Below are 19,314 nucleotides of genomic sequence, written 5' to 3' on the forward strand. Positions count from 1 at the left end.
GGGATGAGCTCTTCCGGGATAGTATGCAGTTAATGAAACAACGGGATGGAAATGAATTGGAAATATTGAACGTTCGAGACGATACTGCCCGGAACTCCTGTCAGTCAGCTTCTTGAAAAAAAAACCATGGCAATGGCGTCGTGCAAAGTCGAGTCACATCGAGGCACCGAATACTTTCCCGGATATCTATGAAATGTAGGCATCCTGTCATTGAACTTGACAAGCCGTTTCATTTCCTGGGAATCGAGCGTCCGTATTTAATGAGACGGTCTACGTTCCCCTCTAATCCTTGTCCGAGCCGTGGATCTCAAAAGAAGTTCTAAAAGTCAAAACCTTTTTCATTAATGCCAGTCAAAATGGTACATTCCGAGAACTGAGCAGTGCTGGGGAACGGTGAAATCTGCGCTTCCTCGATATCCGCTTCTACTCGCGCATGGCTCAAACACCTCGAGAACCTCAAACACGTCCATAGAGAGCGTCATCCATGATGACTCGAGTCACTGCATCTTTCGCGGATTTTGCCGAGCTGCTTTTTGGAGTCTTCTCGGACGAAGCTGGAACTTCATGCAGAACGAATCCGTTGGGTCTCAGATCAGAGCCGCTTTCCGTGGTCAAGATGCGTACGATTCAGCTTATAGCATTAGAGAGCTCGTCGTTGGGGCACCAGTCCGTTCTTTCGTTCGATAAGCGGGAGGGGAGGGGGGCCTAGCAGCCTTCGGTGATCTCGACTGCCACATCGATAGTTTCTCTGACTGAATCGACTCGGGCACGGCCGCCGCTCCGAAGAGATACAAGGAGGTCCAAGGTGAGGTCTATGCCGATTGTGGACAGGATAGATGGACCAGAACATCGTACGATTGATTCAGTTCTCCGGCCGCTGTCGGCCACGAAACCCTGCCATTACGCGAGAGGGATTTCGCGAAGGGTGCGAGAGACGTTTTGTCGGAAAATCCTTTCGGTTATCCGAAGCTTGTTGCCCCATGCCACGGACAGACTATTAAAACGAGAATTCCTAAAAAACCCTCGGGACTCTTAGCCATCAAGGATAGATCATCGTCATCAGCAGCCGGCGAACACTCGCCGTCGGCGACGTCGACGGCTAGCGCAACGTCAAGAGAGGAAACTAGAAAGGAGGAGGGACTTGAAATTAGTCACCGGTACCGAAAGTGTCTACTGTCCAGTTCTCGTTCGGAATCGCTCCCCAGCCGTTGCTCTCTCGTCTTCGAGCGATGTCAACAGGCGGTTCGTCGGATTGGTGAAGAATTCGGCGGGCTGTCTCCACCGGCGATCCACGATGTCGTTCGAAACCGGTGAATGGTCTCTGGCCAAAGACAAGGAGCTCATCGACAGGTTGGAAAAGCACTCTGCCGAGTTTCTGGCGCCCCTCGCGGACGTTCCGAAAGAGCTCGATCAGCTGACTACCGAAACAGCTCAACTGAACTTGTTACTGCAGAATGTGGTCGGAGACTTGAACACGCTCTCTGAGAAGCGATTCATTGAGAATCGTGTCGCTGAAGCTCAAGATGAAAAAACTCCCCCAACCCCCGAGCCCGAAGCGAAAGCTGCTTCGGAAGAAGAGCTCCGAGAAGCCGTTCGAACAGGGTTGAAAGCGTTCGGTTTGCTCCCAGTGGAAGAACTCTCTGACGACGACGACCGTGAGACCGGCTACGAATGCTTCGCACGAGATCGACCGTTTTCGTTGATCATCGGCAGCAAGCAATGGCTGGAGGCTGATCCGTTTGCGGGTCTCACTCCCGTAGACACGTTTTCCGTCTGCAGCACGCCGATTTCCGAAGCCATGGAGGATCTAGTCCTGCCGTCAACTACGTCGCCGGTGGCAAGCGATCTCATTGAAGAGGCCACCGAGGCTGAGACCTGGTACCAGAAGGAGAGGGCTTCCATTTCTACGCAGGGTAAGTGAATGACTGGCTGACTGGCTGAGGCCACCCGTATACGAGTCAAAATAGAGAGAGTAACCTCATTTCTGGTGTTTGTGAGCCTTACTGGTCCCAACCAGAAGAGTTGGTAGAGCGCGAGGATTTTCAAGGATTCCCTCTGAATTTCAGGGACCGCGCGACCCTTGGATTCCGACAGTGAATCGTCTGTGACATCCGCTGTTCCGAAAAAAACACCACTGGCTCCCTCGCTGTCAGATTTTACGGGGTCGAGAAAACCCCGCGGTCTATTCGACGACGACGACAGTGATGATGACGGCGACTTGTTCGGGGTATCGAGGAAACCGTCCGTCTCCTCGGTGAATCGACGGGGCTCGCGCTCGTCCTCGTCCCAGGCATCGCCACAACCGACGAACGTGGCCCCGGTGGCGACTACGCCGCAGGAGGAAACCACCCCACGAGAGCGCAACGACATTCCGAAGCCTGTTTCTTTCCTCGAGGAACTCAAAAAGAAAACGGGTGGTAGACTTCCGGGAGATCAACAAAACGTCAAGTCTCCTCCTCTGACGCCCACGAAGTCTGAGACCGCGGAGAAAGTGTCGTCACCGGCACCAGGACCATCGTCGAACCAAGAGCCTCTCGCACGAAAAAAGAACTCGATATTCGACAGCGATTCGGAAAGTGATATTTTCGTCCCGAAAGCAAAGCCTCCAAAATCGTTTTCGGAACAGAACTCGGATTCTCGTTTTCGCGGTAATACGTTGCCGTCCCAAAAGGAAGGTGGGCAATCAGGTGACGATCCGCAGAAGCCGAAAAAAGTTCAACCGGATTCGCGGCTTCGAACGAAACCGTCGCTGTTCGACAGTGATTCGGGAGAAGACGGACCTGGAGCCGTACCGAAAGCTACCGCAGAGCAAGCCTTCACGAAAGTAAGTTCGCCGTTGGATAAAACGACGCAGGCCCTGCCGAAGCTTCCAAAGAAAAACTCGCTATTCGACGACAGTGATTCGGATTCTGATATTTTTGGGCCTCTGAAGAGAACGACGCAGAAACCCGCCGAGAAATCTCGAGTCGATGCGGCGATTCCAGAACAAGCTGAGTCCGCCCAGATTGTCAAGCCAAAAGAGTTCAGAGGCGTGCGAGTACTGCCACAGATTCCGGTGAAACTCGGAAGCGACAAGGAAGTTGATCGAGAAAAAAGGAAGTCGTTGACGCCGACGATCGACCTCTCTGCACCGGTAGCGAGCAAGCCTCAAGTCCAATCCTCTTCGAAGCCCACGATCGAACCCCGAAGTAGTGATTCTGAAGACGAGACTACCAAATCCAAAGTGAAGCCAATCGCGACTCGACCACAACAATTCGCTCCTAAATTGCCAAATCCATTTGGTGACTCGGGTAGCGACGATGATCTGTTCGGGGCGTCCCCTACCATCAAGAAACCGTCCGGAGCTGAAAAAACAGCAGCAAAACCTGAGACAATCAAGAAAGTACCTGAAGTAGCGTCTTCCGAGAAAGGTTCGGATAACCCCTATTCAGCTACGACTATAAGTGGAAAAGAGGAAATTCCTACTCTGAAAAAGTCTATTGACTTACCGCAGACACAGGAGCTCCCCAGAGATCCTTCTCCGGAATTATTCGTAGACCCTCTCACGTCAACGGAATCTGGACGAGCGAAATCGAGCGACCCAACAGCAGTGTCCAAAGAAGAGCGCGCTCCGGAAACGAAGTTGACCGAGAAGCCCAACATTGGCAAAGCCAAGCTGTTCTCCACAGATAGCGAGTCCGACGAGGATCTGCTCCTGAAACCCAAGTCACCAGCCCCCACAGCCGGCGATCGGGCAGGTTCCCTGGACACGGGCAAGAAATCGATAATTCCCAGAAGCAAGGAGCCTGAGGACACACCGACGGAGAGCCTTCAACAGACCTCTCGATCCGAGGCTCAGCAATCCGGTCTCGAGTCGCGACCAGATCCTCCGGCGGGAAGAGAAGGACGAGTCGACTCCCTTCCAGATTCGGTGTCCCCAGCCGAAGACGAACCTGTCAAAACCATGGCCGAGAAAAGCAACGCAGTCAAGAAGATCGGCATGGGCCTACCCGCTGGACTCCTGCAGGGGCTCAAGGCGCGCCAGCAACAATTAGGGATAGCTAAGCCTGAGGCGGGAATCCGTGAATCCGCTTCCAACGAAAAAACTCCGGAAGCCCGACCGGCGGCAATAACTACAGGGTCACAAGTAGATGATATCGTGGCCATGAGGAGCGATCACAAAGATATCGTCGAAATAGCCAAAGCAAGAGCTCGGGGGCCGAGCGGTCGTAGACCCCCGACCCGATCAGCCGCCAAGAAAAAAGAGCCCGTCCAAAGCTCCGGGGAAGCCCTGCCCCAAGCGGCGGTAGATGCACAAGTCAAAGTGCCTATTATTCTTAAAAGACCCGAACCTGTACCTGGAGAGTCAATCGAAAGGATTTCCGCTGGAAAAATCGATGAAACCGTGGACCAAAGGGACAAGGGGAACTCTGAGCCGGTTGTCAAACGTCCATCTTCGGAGGAGGAACTCGCTCAGAAGAAGACGCAGACCGTGGAAGATCCCCTCGCTTCTGCCGATGTGCCGGAGAAAGAGTCGAGACCTTCTGGATCGGATGTCGTACAGACAGCGACCGAACCGGGTAAAGCGATGCCGAAGCCTGAGACAGAAAACAAAAAAGAGTCGCGGGAAGACCCACGACCGAAAACCAAGTCCATATTCGCTTCAGACAGTAGTGATGAAGACCTATTTTCGCCGAAAGCTCCTCCTCGCAAGAAAAGTATCCCCAAGGAGAATATCATTGTGCCTCCGGCCGCCAAAGGCTCAGTGCCCGTGAAGGACGATCCGCTGTCTGCGTCCTTCGCCTCCACTGCAAGAGGATCAACTGGAGGACCTACTCAACCCGTCGCCCCGAAGCGAGCGGAGAAGTCGGTGCCACAAAAGGAGAAAACGGAAGCGAAGTCTCCACAGATACCGGCTTCCGTTCTGTCCAAAAGTTTATTCAGTGATTCTGAAGACGACGACGACGGAGCATCTCTCTTCGGTCCGAAGAAGCCCAGAGCTCTCCCGAAATCTGCTACGACTTCCACACTGAGCGCTGTGAAAGCGGAGAAGCCAAAGCTGACTCAATCGAAGAGCTCATCGGCGAACCTCTTCGGTTCGGACTCGGATTCCGATGAGTTATTCAAGAAGAAATAACAGGACATGGTCTATTTATGTTTCCATAGTACATATTTATCGTCGATTCGAGTCGCACCAAGTTTTACTCGATGGATCATTTACCTCTATGAAGCGTTTTTCGGCTGAGCTCGTGCGAAGTCGAGGCGAGAAAAGAAGACACCGTTTAATAAACTGTTGAATTGTTGTTGTTATTATCAATGGGGACTCATGGTCTTATTTTCATTTTGTCCGTATGAATGAGGTCGCATCAATCTTGAACAACAGCTCGATTCCTTTGGAGTTTCGAAATGTGATTACCGAGAACGGCGATCATGAAGATCTTCAAATTCAATCGAATTATTGTGTTTTTTTCTTCGTGAAGATTATGCATCGGCGAAAAGTATGAGGGTGGTGCTTCCGAGAAACGACATTCGTATGAGAAAGTATTACAAGTGATCGACTCTGCGAGGAGACGGATGTTCAACGAGACGGAGGAGGACAGGACCTGTGCGGCTTCTAAGATCTGAATCAAACGACATACAGAGTCAACTTCTTTCGTTCCGAGCTGTCTTATCGGACACGATTCCAGGGGGAAATACAATCTGAGGAAGCGACGGTGGCGTTTGCGTATTTTCCCCGGATACGACTTTCGGTGGAGAGGCCAAGTCGTACCGAGGTTTTCACGATGCAGCCATCCCAACAAACAAGAATCCGTGTGAAAGTTTCGTCTGCATCCTCGCTCGGCATCGCATTGAGTGATCAGAGCTCATTCGTGTCCAGTGGACGCGTTTGTTCAACAAACCAAAACGATTCATCGCCAGCAACCTGGTCCGCGACGTCGACCTACGAGGTCTTCGCTCTCTTTGCTGCTTCGACTTCGTCTTGATTTTGCGAGTTAAGATCAGCGACGCATTCCGGGAGCTCCTTCTCTATCAAGTGTTTGAAGAACTCCTCCAGGACCTGGAATGCGAGATATCAGTTATCGACCAGTTATTCGATCGATTTATCGATCTAGCTAGATCGATGAATCCGAGAAAAAACGGAATGATGAGAGACTTTTTCCATATCCAATGACGTTCGATATTTGCGCAGGCTCATCCATCCCGAAGCTCCGGTGGAAGTTCGCCTATTCAATATCAAATCGCTCCCCCCCCTCCTATCGGATCAGAGGAGTACTAACTTGTGCTTGCTTAGCGAGCGTGGACTCCTTCGCGTTGAATGTGTAGCAATTGCTAAATATCAGTTTGATATCCTGAATGAAGGCCCTTGCGCTCTCGTAATGATTGAAGTGGCTTGTTGAGAGCTTCTGCTTCACCGTCGACAAGTCCATAGGGCGAGTGATGATTTTAAAGTAGTTAGGCACCTGCGGAGCAAGACAGACAATTGAGCCGAAGGGATCCACGCCGAAATGACCACCACGACTTTGGTTTATCACTCGAAGGAATACTAGCGGAGTATCACCGTCTCGAACGCTGGATGGGATGGAGACTAACCGTTCGACTGACGGGTGTTTGGAACGGTGCTGATTTATTGTGACAGAATAATTGCAGCAAGATCTTTTCTGCGATCTTTAGCTGCTTCCCGCTCAGGCCGACAGGTATTTTGCGTTTGGAATTGCCGTCCTTCGATGCTGGTTGGGAATCCTCCTGGATCGGTGTGCAGAGTGTGCATTTCCAGTCCTCGCTTGGAGTGGACACCAGAGTCGGCAAATGGCAGTGTAAATGGTAGACTCTCGGACATAATCCACAGCAAAGGAGTTCTCCGCCGTCATGACACACTGCACACCAATCGTCGCTTGCATCGTTCTCTTCGCTTACGGTCGACGTCACAACACCTGTCGTAGGAACTCCTTGGGTGGTTGTCGCCGCCGGCGTAGCGATTTGACCGGTGCCTGCGGCGGCAACGTTTGTTGCAGGAGGTGTTGCTGTGGATCTAGGGATCACAGCCGGTATCGATCCATTCGCATTTGTAGGTTCTACATCGCCTGCGAGTATAAAGGAAATATTTCTCTAAGGAATCGGTGAGGATCAGGTTTTGAGTCTATGAGAGAGTCATCAAGGTCTCGGCGAATACGGCGAAAGACGTCGCCTGTGATACCTGTGATAACGTCATCTTTCGAGCTGTCAATAGGGATCGGGGAAGATGGCGTCCTCTTTGGTAAGATGTCTTTTGGAGTAGAAGAAGCTTGAGGGGCGGGTTTCGATGAACTGGGAGGAAGTACTGGGGCGCGACCGTTCAGTCCGAGCGTCGGGCAAGGCGGTCTCAACGGCTGCTGAAAAATGTGTCATGTCAAGTGTGGATATGAAATGATTCAGCTCGTCAAGATACGATAGGAGCCGCAAGGATTGTCACTATGAGCACCAGGCGTCGCGAAACCCCGAATTGAATCACCGATCCCCTTCGGCATATGTCGCATCGACGAGGATGGAGCGCTTCAGGTCTATTCAGAACGGGATCGACAGAAGACGGAAGAATTCTCCTCGACGTGCGTTCTCTTGAAAAAACTCACATGTCCGTTGTGACCCGACTTGAGACCGGGCATCGGAACCCCTCGCACGTGCAGAGTCGACGTATCCGTTATACTCCCGAAGGTGGCGAGGAGCTCAATGATTTTCGGTTCGTGATTGAACTTCAGACTGATTTCAGCCTTAGAGTTGGGTAGGTGCACAACTTTCTCAATCAAGGACTCCATGTACTTCTCCATGTATGACTTCGAATGGACCAGAGCGAGGTCGCTCCCCGTCTTAATCAGCTCTTCCACGGTCGAGTGACAATCCAAAAGTTTCTTACAAAGCTGAAACCGTGGAATTACCGCGTTAGACGTCGATGTTCCTCATGCGGTGGGAATCTTCGTTCGTAGGTGAGGCTCGAAAGACAACAATGAACCTGACGCAAAGTTCGATAAGAATCTGAGAAAAACTGACCTGCACGAGTTCGTGACGTTTGTAATGTAGCGAGTCTCTTTTTGAATCGCATAATTGTTGAACGTCGCGGATCAAGGCCTTGGCCCGCGAACTGATTCGGACTACACATTTGATCGCGTAGGCGCGAATCTCATTCACCACCGTTGACTCCGCCTTTCCGTTGGATTCCTGACATTTTTCCAACGACGCAACGTATTCCCTCAGCAAAGTCTGCTTTTCCGCGATTCGCTCTTGCAAGATTTTCAACTGAGGTCTCTGTTGCTCCCAGGCGGCCGCCAGCGCTAGATAATCCCCGTGATTTTGATGGTCTTCGAGTTGACAGTCCCGGCAGGTCAAGGTGCTGCACTTGCTGCAGTAGAACTTCAAGGGTTCTTTCGGGTGTTTTTCGCACATTTGGAACCTTTTCTTTGCAGCAGCCTTCAAGGCCTGACCGGCTTGCTCTGTCGACAGTATCTGATGATCCTTAGTGACTTTGACTCGTTGATGAGCCGAGATACACCCTCCGCAGAGCCATTCCTCGCAGTCCTTGCAGTATCTGGGGATGAGAGCGAAACTCAATTAGGGGAAGGCATCCGCTACTCTGGTCACGGGAATTCGTCTCGAAAATCCGACTTGGGTTCCCGTACAAATGGGAAACGCTCGGCATGGAGCACCGAGGAATAGGTACATACCCGGTGGCGCTAACCCCCTCATCGCAAGATGTACACATGTTTCTTGCGGACTCATCATTTTTCGCTTCCTCTTTCGGGCTTTCACGTTCTAACCGCTCGATGAGAACCAGGTGACGAACCGCAGAATTAGAGAAAAATGTGAGCTCACAAAAACTACATTGTACCTGTAGATCGGGAAAGAGTTTCGTTCTTGAAGTGACAGTTTGCGACCGAGCCGAGACCGTCACCATCGGCTGGGCTCCGAGTGAGACCGTCGACCGCAATGATTATCACATGGATTCGGAGACTTACCGCAGTCTTCTCGAGGGGCAAGCACGCTCGGCAGGCTGTGTGCAAGCATGGGAGAAGAAATGGCTCCGAACTAACAGTCACGTCGTTTGAACAGATCGAACATTTCTTCAAGGTACCCACGGGCGGCGACCAATTCGCGCCGATATCGGTGTCAGCCATCGGTCACGTATTTTGCGTGCGCAGGCGTAGACTCAAATCTTCTAGCCCTCCGACTCGCACCGAAAGCCTTCACACAACAGCCACACACAGACGCCGCCGCACCAGCCGCGAGTTCTGGCCACAGGATAGTAAACAAGATGGCGTTTGATGGGAAAGCAGACGGTGGAGGCGAGCGCGCGATTTGAAAGGGCTTCGATCGAAACGGTCGCCAGAAGAGGGTGTTCCAGAGAAGTGACACTTCATATGGACTATCGCATCCCAGCATCTCTGATCTTTTTGGGAAATCCACATCGAGAACGAGCGCGAGCTGTAGAAAAGACACGTGAGGTCACGCGCCAATCCGAAAGACCCAATAGCTTACCGAACAATGTTGTCGGTCGCTCATCACACCGGATGTCTAATGTAAAGGTTTGAGCCCACCCTTCGCACGGTCTTTCTCGATGACTCTGGGGAATTCGCGGAAGTCGAGAAGTACTGCATACGCGTTGACAGATGTCATCTCCCGGCGAAATCGAGTGCTTACATTTCGCTCAGAGCGTTCGCCTTGCTGAGAGCCCGACCTCTCGAGTCTCGACACTAGTCGTCCCCAGGGTTGCCCCGGGGGAAAACGGTCGGAGCCAGGGAAATCATCTACGTGACCTACATTTTAATCTGCAGATGCCGCGCCGCCTCCCAGATTCCAGCGACGTTATCTGATCGTCCGGAGAAAGCACGTGATGAAAGCATGACCAAGAAGAGCACGCAGCTCGGTAGGCTCGTTCGCAGACTTTCGGTGTCGAGTATCAAGATATTCATGTTCGCAACCTCGGAGTATCCTGATTCACTGCTCCGGTCCCTGAATGCCACCACCGGAATACGCTCCTTGATTCGAGAGCGATTAGCGGAGCATGGTTTTTCATCCAGATTATCCACCGAAAGAAGGATTCCTGCGATTGCGAAGCGGTGTGGTCAATTGAGAGAAAGCCAGATCCTCGCTCTGCTTAGGCTCAACCTCGATCCCTCGGTCCGCAGATTCATAACTTGGTTTCGGAGGACGAAAAATATCCACGGAAAGTCGCACCCTCAGCGAAAATGGTGAGCGAGTGTGCGCGGAGAGCATCGCTGAAAGGCTTGGATGGGCGCCTCTCATGTCGCCGTCCGCTAGGCCATCTTCGCGTGTGTCGGGAGGCCCCGTCCTCGACAAGAAGCTACCGTATTTCCTGAATTAGAGGGATACCCCCATCAGAAGGGCACCCTCCGGGAGATCGAAATATAGATGGCACCCTTTATCAGACGTTTTCATCTCCGAAGACGAGCAGCCGTGATGGAACGCTGAAAACGCACTCCACGGCAACAAGAAATCTTGTAGTGGGATAGTTGTAGTGGGATAAAGCCGTGCGAGGGAGGTTCTCTCTCGAACTATGAATTAAGATATCAGACCGGTCTCCTCCGGAGAAGGGCACTCTTCGAAAGAAAAGCAAGGTTCGGGGGATCGAAAGATCGCCGGCAACCCTTCATTGGCACCCTCTGATAGGGGAATCAGGTTCGAGGGGGAGGGGGGATGAGAAACAAACGGGCCTGCCCTACCGATGCAAAAAGTACGGTACTCAGATATATTTTGCAGCCCTCAAGTCTCCGGGCGCCAGAGGAATCAAGAATCGCAACCCTGTTGTACTGCTCTCGCGAATACCAGGATCGCCCGACGGAATCGCAGCTTCCATCATGGAGCCGTCAAGCTGCTACGTTTTCGATTCCGAACTATACGCACATGCGTATACTGCAGTGAATGGTTGCAGTCGAAAGCTCCACCCACTGGTTTGCTTTCGATCAACGGTGTAATACAGATGGCTCGTTGGTCTAGGGGTATGATTTTCGCTTAGGGTGCGAGAGGTCCCGGGTTCAAATCCCGGACGAGCCCGATTTTTTCGCGGCTGCTTTTTCTTCGAAAGCGGTCAATCATTGGTCTCATGGGGAAAAACTCTGCATTCTTCGGGGTGTCCATGAATTCAAGTAGTCTAACATTCAATCCCAGATCGAAGGGTGGGAGCCCTTGCGGGCCCTATGCCTCTATGCTCTTTGCGTGAGACTCCTGAACCATATGTTCTATGGCGATGTCGTCAGCGGAAGTGATTGCGCCAGCAGAAGTCTCAGCCTAGGTAGAGGACACTCGAGCCGATGCCTCCTACAATGAGATGCAATTTCGACAAGTTTTTTTTCCGCGATACAAGGAAGAAGTGAGTGAGTCGAAGATCATCACGTCGTCGAGGAGAGTGGACAGGAAAAGATCGAGCTATTCAGCACCCGAGCTCGGGATCGTCCCTCGATTCTGAGCAGAAGGAAAAGGTCGGTTGGAGTCTGTCCCCAGTGCAGTATCGCTGATTTCTGAAATGCTCGCTGAGAATTGTCTACGCCGCGCCGCGGTGGAGGGAGCTGACTGAGACACGAATACTAAGATACTAAGAGATACTAATACTAGCTATACCAAGAATTACTCCCGGGACGGCTCAGGGCGTCATAATCAGAAGGCGTCAAGTCGTAGTGAATTTTCCGTCGATCATGAATCACGAATCACGAGTCGAGAGGAGCAATAAGGCCTGCACTTCAGGACCGAGAGCGAAATCACATTCACTCAGTCGAGTGGAAGTACCCGAGACACGCTCATGGAGTAAATACCGGGGCTTGGGTGGTCTCATGCTTGTGCTAATCTTTGCAGGATACCGTTCCTGTGCCTTTCCCTTTCCGGAAGTGTGAAAAGGCGGGCGAGACACTCGCATCGAGATCATTATCCGGACGACCCATTGCGTGCAGACGGTACGACGAAAAATTACAAAACAGGATACCAGGGTTCGGAAAGCCTCAGCACAAGGCTCCCGGGCATTCCTCATTGTCCGCGAGCATGCCTGTCGAGTCGTCGAGTGGATCGCGTATGAGCAACTCGCTCTCGAATCAACCTCTTTTAGATACCCCGATACTCCAGGTCGCATGGGTGGTGGATTCTGATTCTCGTGCTCGAGTTGAAAGGAGAGAATACAGATGAGCCAATAGACAAATCGCCAAATGTAGCGAGGGAGGGTCAATGATATTCGATTCATCAACAATGAAGGATCGGATGAGATCGGCAGAGCGCGCTCTCACAAACCACTTTCAGAAGAAACAAGGGGTTCCGAAGTTTAAGGACAGGCGTAAAACTCGGACGACGGACGCGCCAGTTCCGAACGAGTGCAGATATATTGGACGCTCCAGCGTGGGAATCACCTGCCGACGAGCCGTTCAGTGTCGAGAAGATCCGGCGGATTCACCGTTCTGGACTACCCTTCGCCCGATTGCCGCCTCAGGATCAGAGAGGACATTCCTTGAGCAAAAGGGAGTTTCGTGTTTTGCTGGTCTGGTCGCGTGAACAACTAAGGGAAGACAGTGCACTAGCAGTGAGCCTCCATTTTGTGACAGAGTTGCAGCAAGGGGGCGCTGACTAAGCTGAGGCACTTTGGAGGTTTTTAAATATTCCCCTTGCGATGTCAAAGTTGAGAGTCCGGTAGAAAGTTGATGAGAAGAGTTCCCTAACCGCAGAAGGAAACGCCAGCAATGGCAACGACCATAGAGACTCGCAGTGGTCGCCTCGCATCCATGAACAAAGAAGCCGAGGTAAGTTATCGTATTGAAATTCGGTGTTTTATTCTAATTCGAATGGATGTTCCCTTCTCTCTTTCCCTGCGTGATGGAGTCGTTGCATCAGCAAGGAGTTTTTCAGTGACAGTCCAGCGGATTCGGCGTCCGTCTAATGAGTGGACGAAATATTCACGTGCGTGTATCCCCAATGGAGCGGCGGCACTTCAGAGGCGTCTCGCCGTCGTACATTTCCATCGACTCATGCGTCGATGAGGGCGTTATCGTGCTTGACGCGCACCCGTTCGGGATGATCTTCCACCTGTTCGGCGTCTCTGACCAGGGCTGGCTAATTCTTCTGCCGATGCCGTATCAATGTATTTGCATTTCAGGAACAATCGGCGGATGCGAGCGATCCCAATCCGGACTCACCGGCGAGCTCACCGCTCATGCCGCCTGGGGTCCAGGACGACGAGAAGGATTGTTCCAAAGACACCACCGAATCGCGTTCGCCCCCGTCGACCGATGATGCCAAATCAGAGCAGAAGTTCGATCCCGAGCTCGGTTACGTACCTCTTCTGGAGAACGAGTACGTTTTCGTCAAACCGAACTCGCAGAAAGATCTCCGCCGAATGGCCTGCGATTGTACACTGACGAAAGATGAGATCTCCCGAGGCATCATGGGATGTGTGGATGACTGTCTGAATCGATTGCTGATGATCGAATGCGGTGCCCGGTGCAGCCTTGGCGACAACTGCGGGAATCGGAGGTTCCAGAGGAAAGAATTCGCGAAAGTCGAACGCTTCCAAGCCGAACAGAAAGGCTTCGGGCTACGAGCACAAGAACCCCTACCTGCCGGAATGTTTGTAATGGAGTATGTGGGCGAGGTCCTCTCGCCGACCGAGTTTAAACGTCGAGTGAAGAAATACGACTCCGCACAACACTTTTATTTCATGGCCTTGCGGCCCGATCAGGTGATCGACGCGACGTCGAAAGGAAATCTCTCGCGGCACATGAATCACAGTTGCGATCCGAATTGTGAGACTCAAAAATGGACCGTGAACGGTGATTTACGTGTGGGCTTCTTCACGAAGAGAGCCGTGCGAGCTGGAGAGGAATTGACGTTCGACTATCAATTCGAAGTGTACGGCAAAGAAGCGCAGAAGTGTTACTGTGGCTCGGAAAACTGCCGCGGCGTTATCGGCCGCCAAGTTGCGCGTCAGAAGAAAGAAGAGCGAAAATCGCGTATCGAGGAAGAGATCGACGAGGAGGAAGTCGACGACCTCGAGGAGGGCGGTCTCAAAAGCCGCAAGGACATCCTCAACTTGTGTCGTATCATGGTGCGCGCCGAGGACGCCGACATCAAGTGTCGTCTGCTGGACATCATCGCCGGTACGGCTCACGCCTGCTTGAAACTGTTCCTGGACTATCATGGTTTAACGCTTTTATGGAGCTGGTTCGTCGACCTGACCGGATACGAGCTCCGAGAAAAAATGATCTCAACTTTGGATAAACTGCCCGTCACCAATAAGACCGCTCTCAAGGACTCGAAACTCCTCGGCTCAGTTCACCAGCTGGCCTCAGATCTCTCCGACGAATTGGAAGCGCTGCGGAAGACCGAGCAAGACTCGGAGAAAATTCAACCTCACGAAGAAATGTACAAAAACGTCTCGCTCCTATTAGATAAGTGGAACGCCCTGAAGGAAGTCTATAGAATCCCAAAACTAGAGCAACAGAGACGTAAAGAGGACGAGAAAGAAGTCGACAGACGCGAGAAGGAAATCAAGAAAGCGAAGAAAGACGAACGCAAGGAGAAACCCGAAAAGGAGGAGCGTCGAGAGAAGAGCGACAAGGATCGAGAGCGAGAGATTCGTTCGAGGAGACGCTCGCGGGGTCGAAGTCGGTCCCGCAGTCGATCGCATTCTCCTCGAGGCCGAAGCAGAAAAAGATCGCGTTCCCGATCCCGATCGAGGAGCCACAGCCGAGAGCGAAGTCGTCGTCACCGCCGATCGAGGAGATCGCGGAGCAGGAGCCGCTCCTCGTCATCCAGCAGTAGTCGAGAGCGCTATCATAAGCACCAACAGAAAATCTCGAAAGAGGAACGGCGACGACTGTTCGCCCTACAGGTTCAGCGGAGTGACGAGATACGTCTGCGACAAGAGATGTTGCAGAAGCAGATCGCTTCGATGCAGATGATGGAAGCTCCGGTGACGCTGACCCCGATGTTCCGCGATGAGAACGGCCGCTTTGTCCCAGTGCCTCCCGAACTATTGAAACAGCTACCGCCTCCGATGATGGTGCAGCCCCCGCTCATGCAGATGCCCAATGCTGCCGCAGCCGCCGCCGCTCCCCTGTTACCTGCCCACATGGGCGGTGCCCCTACCGTGACCAATTTCGATGGGGCTCAGACCTACGGTTCGGCATTCGTCCAATCTAGATCTCTAGCTCCTTCGGCGTTGGGTCCGGTCCTGAATCAGGGTGGGATTCCGGTCGGCTCGCCGAGTTTGAACGCCCACGTCGTTCCGCCGGGGATCGCATCCGTTCCCGCAGCTGCCATTCCCGCCCACCTCAATCCGAGCTATATAACGCAAACGCCGACGGATCCCGTGCAGCGGTCGGAGGAAGCCATTCCCCCGAAGATGAGGCTGGTGCGACTCGCGAAGTTCTGGAAGGTCGCTAAGACCGAGGAAGGCCAATTGTATTTTTACAACAGTATCACGCGCGACACCTCGTGGGTGCCGCCTGAGGAATCGCCCGAGGAAGTCATAAACAATATAATCAAAAACAATAACTCCCTGAATACTGCCTCGCCCGAGTCCGAAATCATAAGCGAACCGACAACGATCGTTGTTCCAACCACCGTGGTGCCAACGCCGACACCGGTGGTCGCCACCGTGATGCCCCCCTCGATGTTCGTCGTTGATGCCGGCGAAGTCGAAGGCGATCACGAAAGACGTGTCAAAGAGAATTTCATGATGCAAATCTCTCAGTACATCGTTAACATTCTTCAGCCATACCGTCGGGAAGATTGCGTTCAAGGTCGAATTACGACCGATGATGATTTCAAGAAACTCGCCCGCAAATTAACCCATTGCATCCTAAGTAAGGAATCCCGACAGTGCAAAAACACAGATAGCCTAGAAGTGAATGAAACCGTGCGACACAAAACGAGAGATTTCGTTGTTAAATACATGAGGAAATTCGGTGAGGTGTTTGTTTACAATAGCAAGAAAGAATAATTTATTTTCGAAACTCGTCTCCAGCAACAATCTCTCGAATACTTACGCGTTCCCTTGTGTCAGGTTCCCCGTGTTGTCTCGGGCTCACAAGGAGCGCGAGAATTCATTATATCCAGGACTCTCAGTACAGCCGAGACGAAGTTCGTTGAATGTTCTAAATCAGGAAGGCTGGTCGATCGAGAGAGCGGAAATGTCCCTCCACGGATACCGGTCTTGGGACCTCTGTACTCGGTGGAATCATTGACTCCTGGATTCTCGACGCGAATCTCTCGTGTCTCGATGCTATATTATTGTTGACGCTGTTGTTGGCTCACCGCTGTAATTTCCATCGAAGTCATCGTTCATGAAAGCCGACCAATCCGAATTCATCATCATCGATCATTTCTACCGATAGAATAATGATTATTGTATCAATATTGTAATATAATGCAGTGAGTGTGTACATAAACGAGACGTGTACAATTGACAATCGGAGGCTCTTCTTTCGAGCGCAGAGGTACAAGAGGATACACGGAAAAGAATGAGGGATTCTATTTCATTTTGTACCGCGCGTTCACGCCGCTCGATCAAGGTCAAAGAGGACGATGAAAGCCTGTACTCTGAAACCAAGCGTTTCGATGTGCCCGAGCATCGTCTGAAGAAAAATCGTTCACGTACAAAAATCGAAGAAAAACCTCATTTATTTATCCCCCTCATACTGTGGGAGGACCTCTCTATCGAGGGTCGACTTCACTTGACCCCACTAATCCTCCCTGATTTCCGTCGACAAATGGATGCCTAAAAGCGTATTTGAGATCATGCACAGAGGGTCTACTAGAAGGCTGATTCGATGTTCCGATGGTCAAGATTGTTGCTTATCGACTACGCAGATTCAATGAGGACCAAAGAGTCAAGTTGAGAGAACTCTCGAGTACCAATGGTGAGATGTTCCTCGCTATGACGAATCGCAAGCCAGTTCAACGAAAATTCCACAAACGCACGTTCGTTGCAGGCGATTAGCTTCACAGCTTCACAACGGAGGAAAGTGACACGTATGCTTAGATCAGACGAAAATTTAAAGATTAAATTGTACGTATTTTTGGGAAAAAGTATTTTTGGATTATCCTGAGCTAGGCGTGTTCGGGAGCTTCGGCATTCATCGGTAGGCCTCGAGCTTTCATGAGAAGCTCGAAGCGGCGGTTGCTCCGAACTTTGTTCGATAGAATCTTCCTCTCAGAAGCTGGCGTCTCCGATTGAGAGATCGCCTTCACAGAGCGTAACGGTGTTTTCGGCGTTCGAGTTGCCTCTCGAGAGGCCGCAGCAGCTGATCGGATGTCTTTCGTGGACGAGACCAGCGCCCGCATTCTGTAAGGGAGAGCGTGGAATATAAAGTCATGAACGAACGCCGTTCCCTGAATCGGTCGGTGCTCTCGTCATTTTGAGAGCGGAGGATGCACTCACCGCTCACGTTTCCGGGCGGAATAGTCTGCGATGTTTTCGAACTTGGCTTGATTTCGCTCGTGAATTTTTTTGAAATTCGGGGTCTTGCTAGCTTTGAACCCTGGTTTCGAGGTTTTCGAGACGCCGGGAGTGGACTTCGACGCGGGTGTTTCGACCGTGAACGTCTGCCGACGTGTTAGATGTCTAGAAAGGAAACGAATCTTGGTGAGAGGAGGTCTCGGAGACCACCGATGCGTCCCGTTTTGTACGCAGACGTTGCGAGATATGTTCGGGGTCGAGAGCGACGCAGGGAGTCGCAGCTGGAGCGAGCAATCAGGGAAGTTTTTCGCCCAATGCGGTTCGTAGTCCAAAGATGGCGACTCGCGAGTACCAACCACTCCGTAGGGAACCGCCGTTCTCAACATGGAGGGGAATGGCGGCGTCGGATATTTCACATATACACTCCGGCATTCACTGATACTCGAGCATAATTCATATCAATCTGGGTAACGTACGGACGCTCTGGCGAACCATCTCTCGGTGCATCGTCGACCGGACTCCCCGACTCCGCTTCTCGTTCAGGAGACGGATCTCCTGGAGAAGACGGGGGATCGTCGCCGTCTTGCGTCGGCTCCGCAGAAGAATTCGACCTCCGAGCAAAATTGAAATCCTCGGTTATCGACGTCGACCACCTCTTTCGACTTTTTCTGGGAGTCGCAGTCTCTTTATCGTCTTCTTTCTCGACGTCAAATGTACTGTTCGCCGACGACATAGCGGTGGTGAAACTGTTGAACGTCAGAGAATGAGCAGACAGACACGAGAGCAGACTCCGAAATTCCCTGTTGTTAGCAGCCGACTCCGGAGGAGCGGATTCGGAGGTCAGATGAAAGATCGATGAGGTGTTTACCTGCTGTTGGAAACTGCATCCCCGCTTTCCTTCGATACGATCGCCTCCCCCGTCGGGGCATCCTCAACGTCATCCTTCGCCTCGGGGGTTTCCATAGGGGCATCTCCATCATCCTCCGGTGTCTTCGCCGATCCCTCCAGAACCTTTTCGGTTTCGCTCCCTTTTTCTGTTCCATTTCCTAGGGCTCTCTCGGGGGAACTCGACGCGCTTCCCCCGTGAGAATTGTTCCCGACATCAGGAGGCTGATCAAGTAGTCCGGGAGACTGAAAGGCGGTAGGAGAGGATCATGTTATCATGTAGGAGTTCTCAAGCAAGCCGTTGCTTCTAGGAGAGCAATAAATTGGTCACCGATGTGAGAGCCATGACGTCGCCGTATTTCACCTCTTTCACCGGGGAATTCTCGTGGGCACCGTCGGCGATCTGAATCGCTTTCCCAGCGGCTTTCGTAACCTCGGATTCGTCACCGTCGTTCTCTTTGTCCGAATTTTCGGCCTCCCTCAATTCCATCGCTCGTGTTCGCCGCTGGTAGCGCGTTCTCCGCGGGGTGGCGGTCCTGGGAATGTTCGAGCTCTGCTCCAAAAGATTTTTTTGGGGCGTCAGAAGACTCTTCCGGGTGGTCATGGGGCTCTTCCGCGGTGTTCCACGATTTTTCAGATCCGCTGGTATCTCTGAAACTGAATTTTTCATATTTTCACGCACACGATGATCTCTCGATATCGAATGAAGTCAACGCCGGGAAAGCCCTACATCCTACCGTAAGCAACTCACCTCCATTCTCGAGCAACAACTCCACAATCTGCTTCTTACGGAGTCTCGACGTTTCCAAACCCTTATCGTTACACAAGGAACGTAGCTCCACCACGGTCAAATTAAAGAGCTCACTGTCATCCATCTGGAGGGGGAAATTCGGCTTATCATCAAGAATCCGAGGACTCAAGAGTTCCTCGGGAAGATTACGGTGCATGAGAGAATGTGGAGAACCGATGTGCATCGTTCACCTCATGGATTGAGAAGCTCCAGATTCTTCGAATCAGAAATTGACGAG

General features: G+C 52.0%; 4 protein-coding genes and 1 non-coding gene across 5 annotated transcripts; 3 read left to right on the forward strand and 2 right to left on the reverse strand.

The window, feature by feature from the left end:
• The first annotated feature begins 1,294 nt into the window (after window positions 1–1,294).
• On the forward strand, window positions 1,295–5,292 carry LOC100907394 (WASH complex subunit 2). The gene is made up of 2 exons (XM_003747152.2): window positions 1,295–1,913; window positions 2,067–5,292. Exons 1-2 carry the CDS (start codon window positions 1,295–1,297, stop codon window positions 5,114–5,116), a joined length of 3,669 nt encoding a protein of 1,222 aa, XP_003747200.1. The 3' UTR covers window positions 5,117–5,292.
• Window positions 5,279–9,200, reverse strand: bon (tripartite motif-containing protein bonus). The gene is made up of 8 exons (XM_003747153.2): window positions 8,964–9,200; window positions 8,673–8,836; window positions 8,002–8,536; window positions 7,587–7,871; window positions 7,175–7,346; window positions 6,571–7,061; window positions 6,258–6,440; window positions 5,279–6,037 (listed from the first exon to the last, which is right to left on the reverse strand). Exons 1-8 carry the CDS (start codon window positions 9,120–9,122, stop codon window positions 5,921–5,923), a joined length of 2,106 nt encoding a protein of 701 aa, XP_003747201.1. The 5' UTR covers window positions 9,123–9,200; the 3' UTR covers window positions 5,279–5,920.
• A 1,747-nt stretch (window positions 9,201–10,947) lies between these two features.
• On the forward strand, window positions 10,948–11,019 carry TRNAP-AGG (transfer RNA proline (anticodon AGG)). The gene has a single exon. It is a non-coding gene; the product is annotated as a tRNA-Pro (tRNA).
• Window positions 11,020–12,683: 1,664 nt separating this feature from the next.
• On the forward strand, window positions 12,684–16,409 carry LOC108864735 (SET domain containing 2). The gene is made up of 3 exons (XM_029112529.1): window positions 12,684–12,743; window positions 13,097–15,466; window positions 15,521–16,409. Exons 1-3 carry the CDS (start codon window positions 12,684–12,686, stop codon window positions 15,941–15,943), a joined length of 2,853 nt encoding a protein of 950 aa, XP_028968362.1. The 3' UTR covers window positions 15,944–16,409.
• Window positions 16,410–16,606: 197 nt separating this feature from the next.
• LOC100907683 (serine/arginine repetitive matrix protein 2) lies at window positions 16,607–19,314 on the reverse strand. Its single transcript, XM_018640917.1, has 7 exons — window positions 19,268–19,314; window positions 19,038–19,161; window positions 18,651–18,943; window positions 18,270–18,532; window positions 17,878–18,147; window positions 17,384–17,566; window positions 16,607–17,287 (listed from the first exon to the last, which is right to left on the reverse strand). The coding sequence occupies exons 2-7, from the start codon at window positions 19,159–19,161 to the stop codon at window positions 17,053–17,055; spliced, it is 1,368 nt and encodes a 455-aa protein (XP_018496433.1). The 5' UTR covers window positions 19,268–19,314; the 3' UTR covers window positions 16,607–17,052.

This window comes from Galendromus occidentalis, unplaced genomic scaffold (genome assembly GCF_000255335.2).
Source record: "Galendromus occidentalis unplaced genomic scaffold, Mocc_1.1 scf7180000077512, whole genome shotgun sequence".
Lineage (NCBI taxonomy): Eukaryota > Metazoa > Arthropoda > Arachnida > Mesostigmata > Phytoseiidae > Galendromus > Galendromus occidentalis.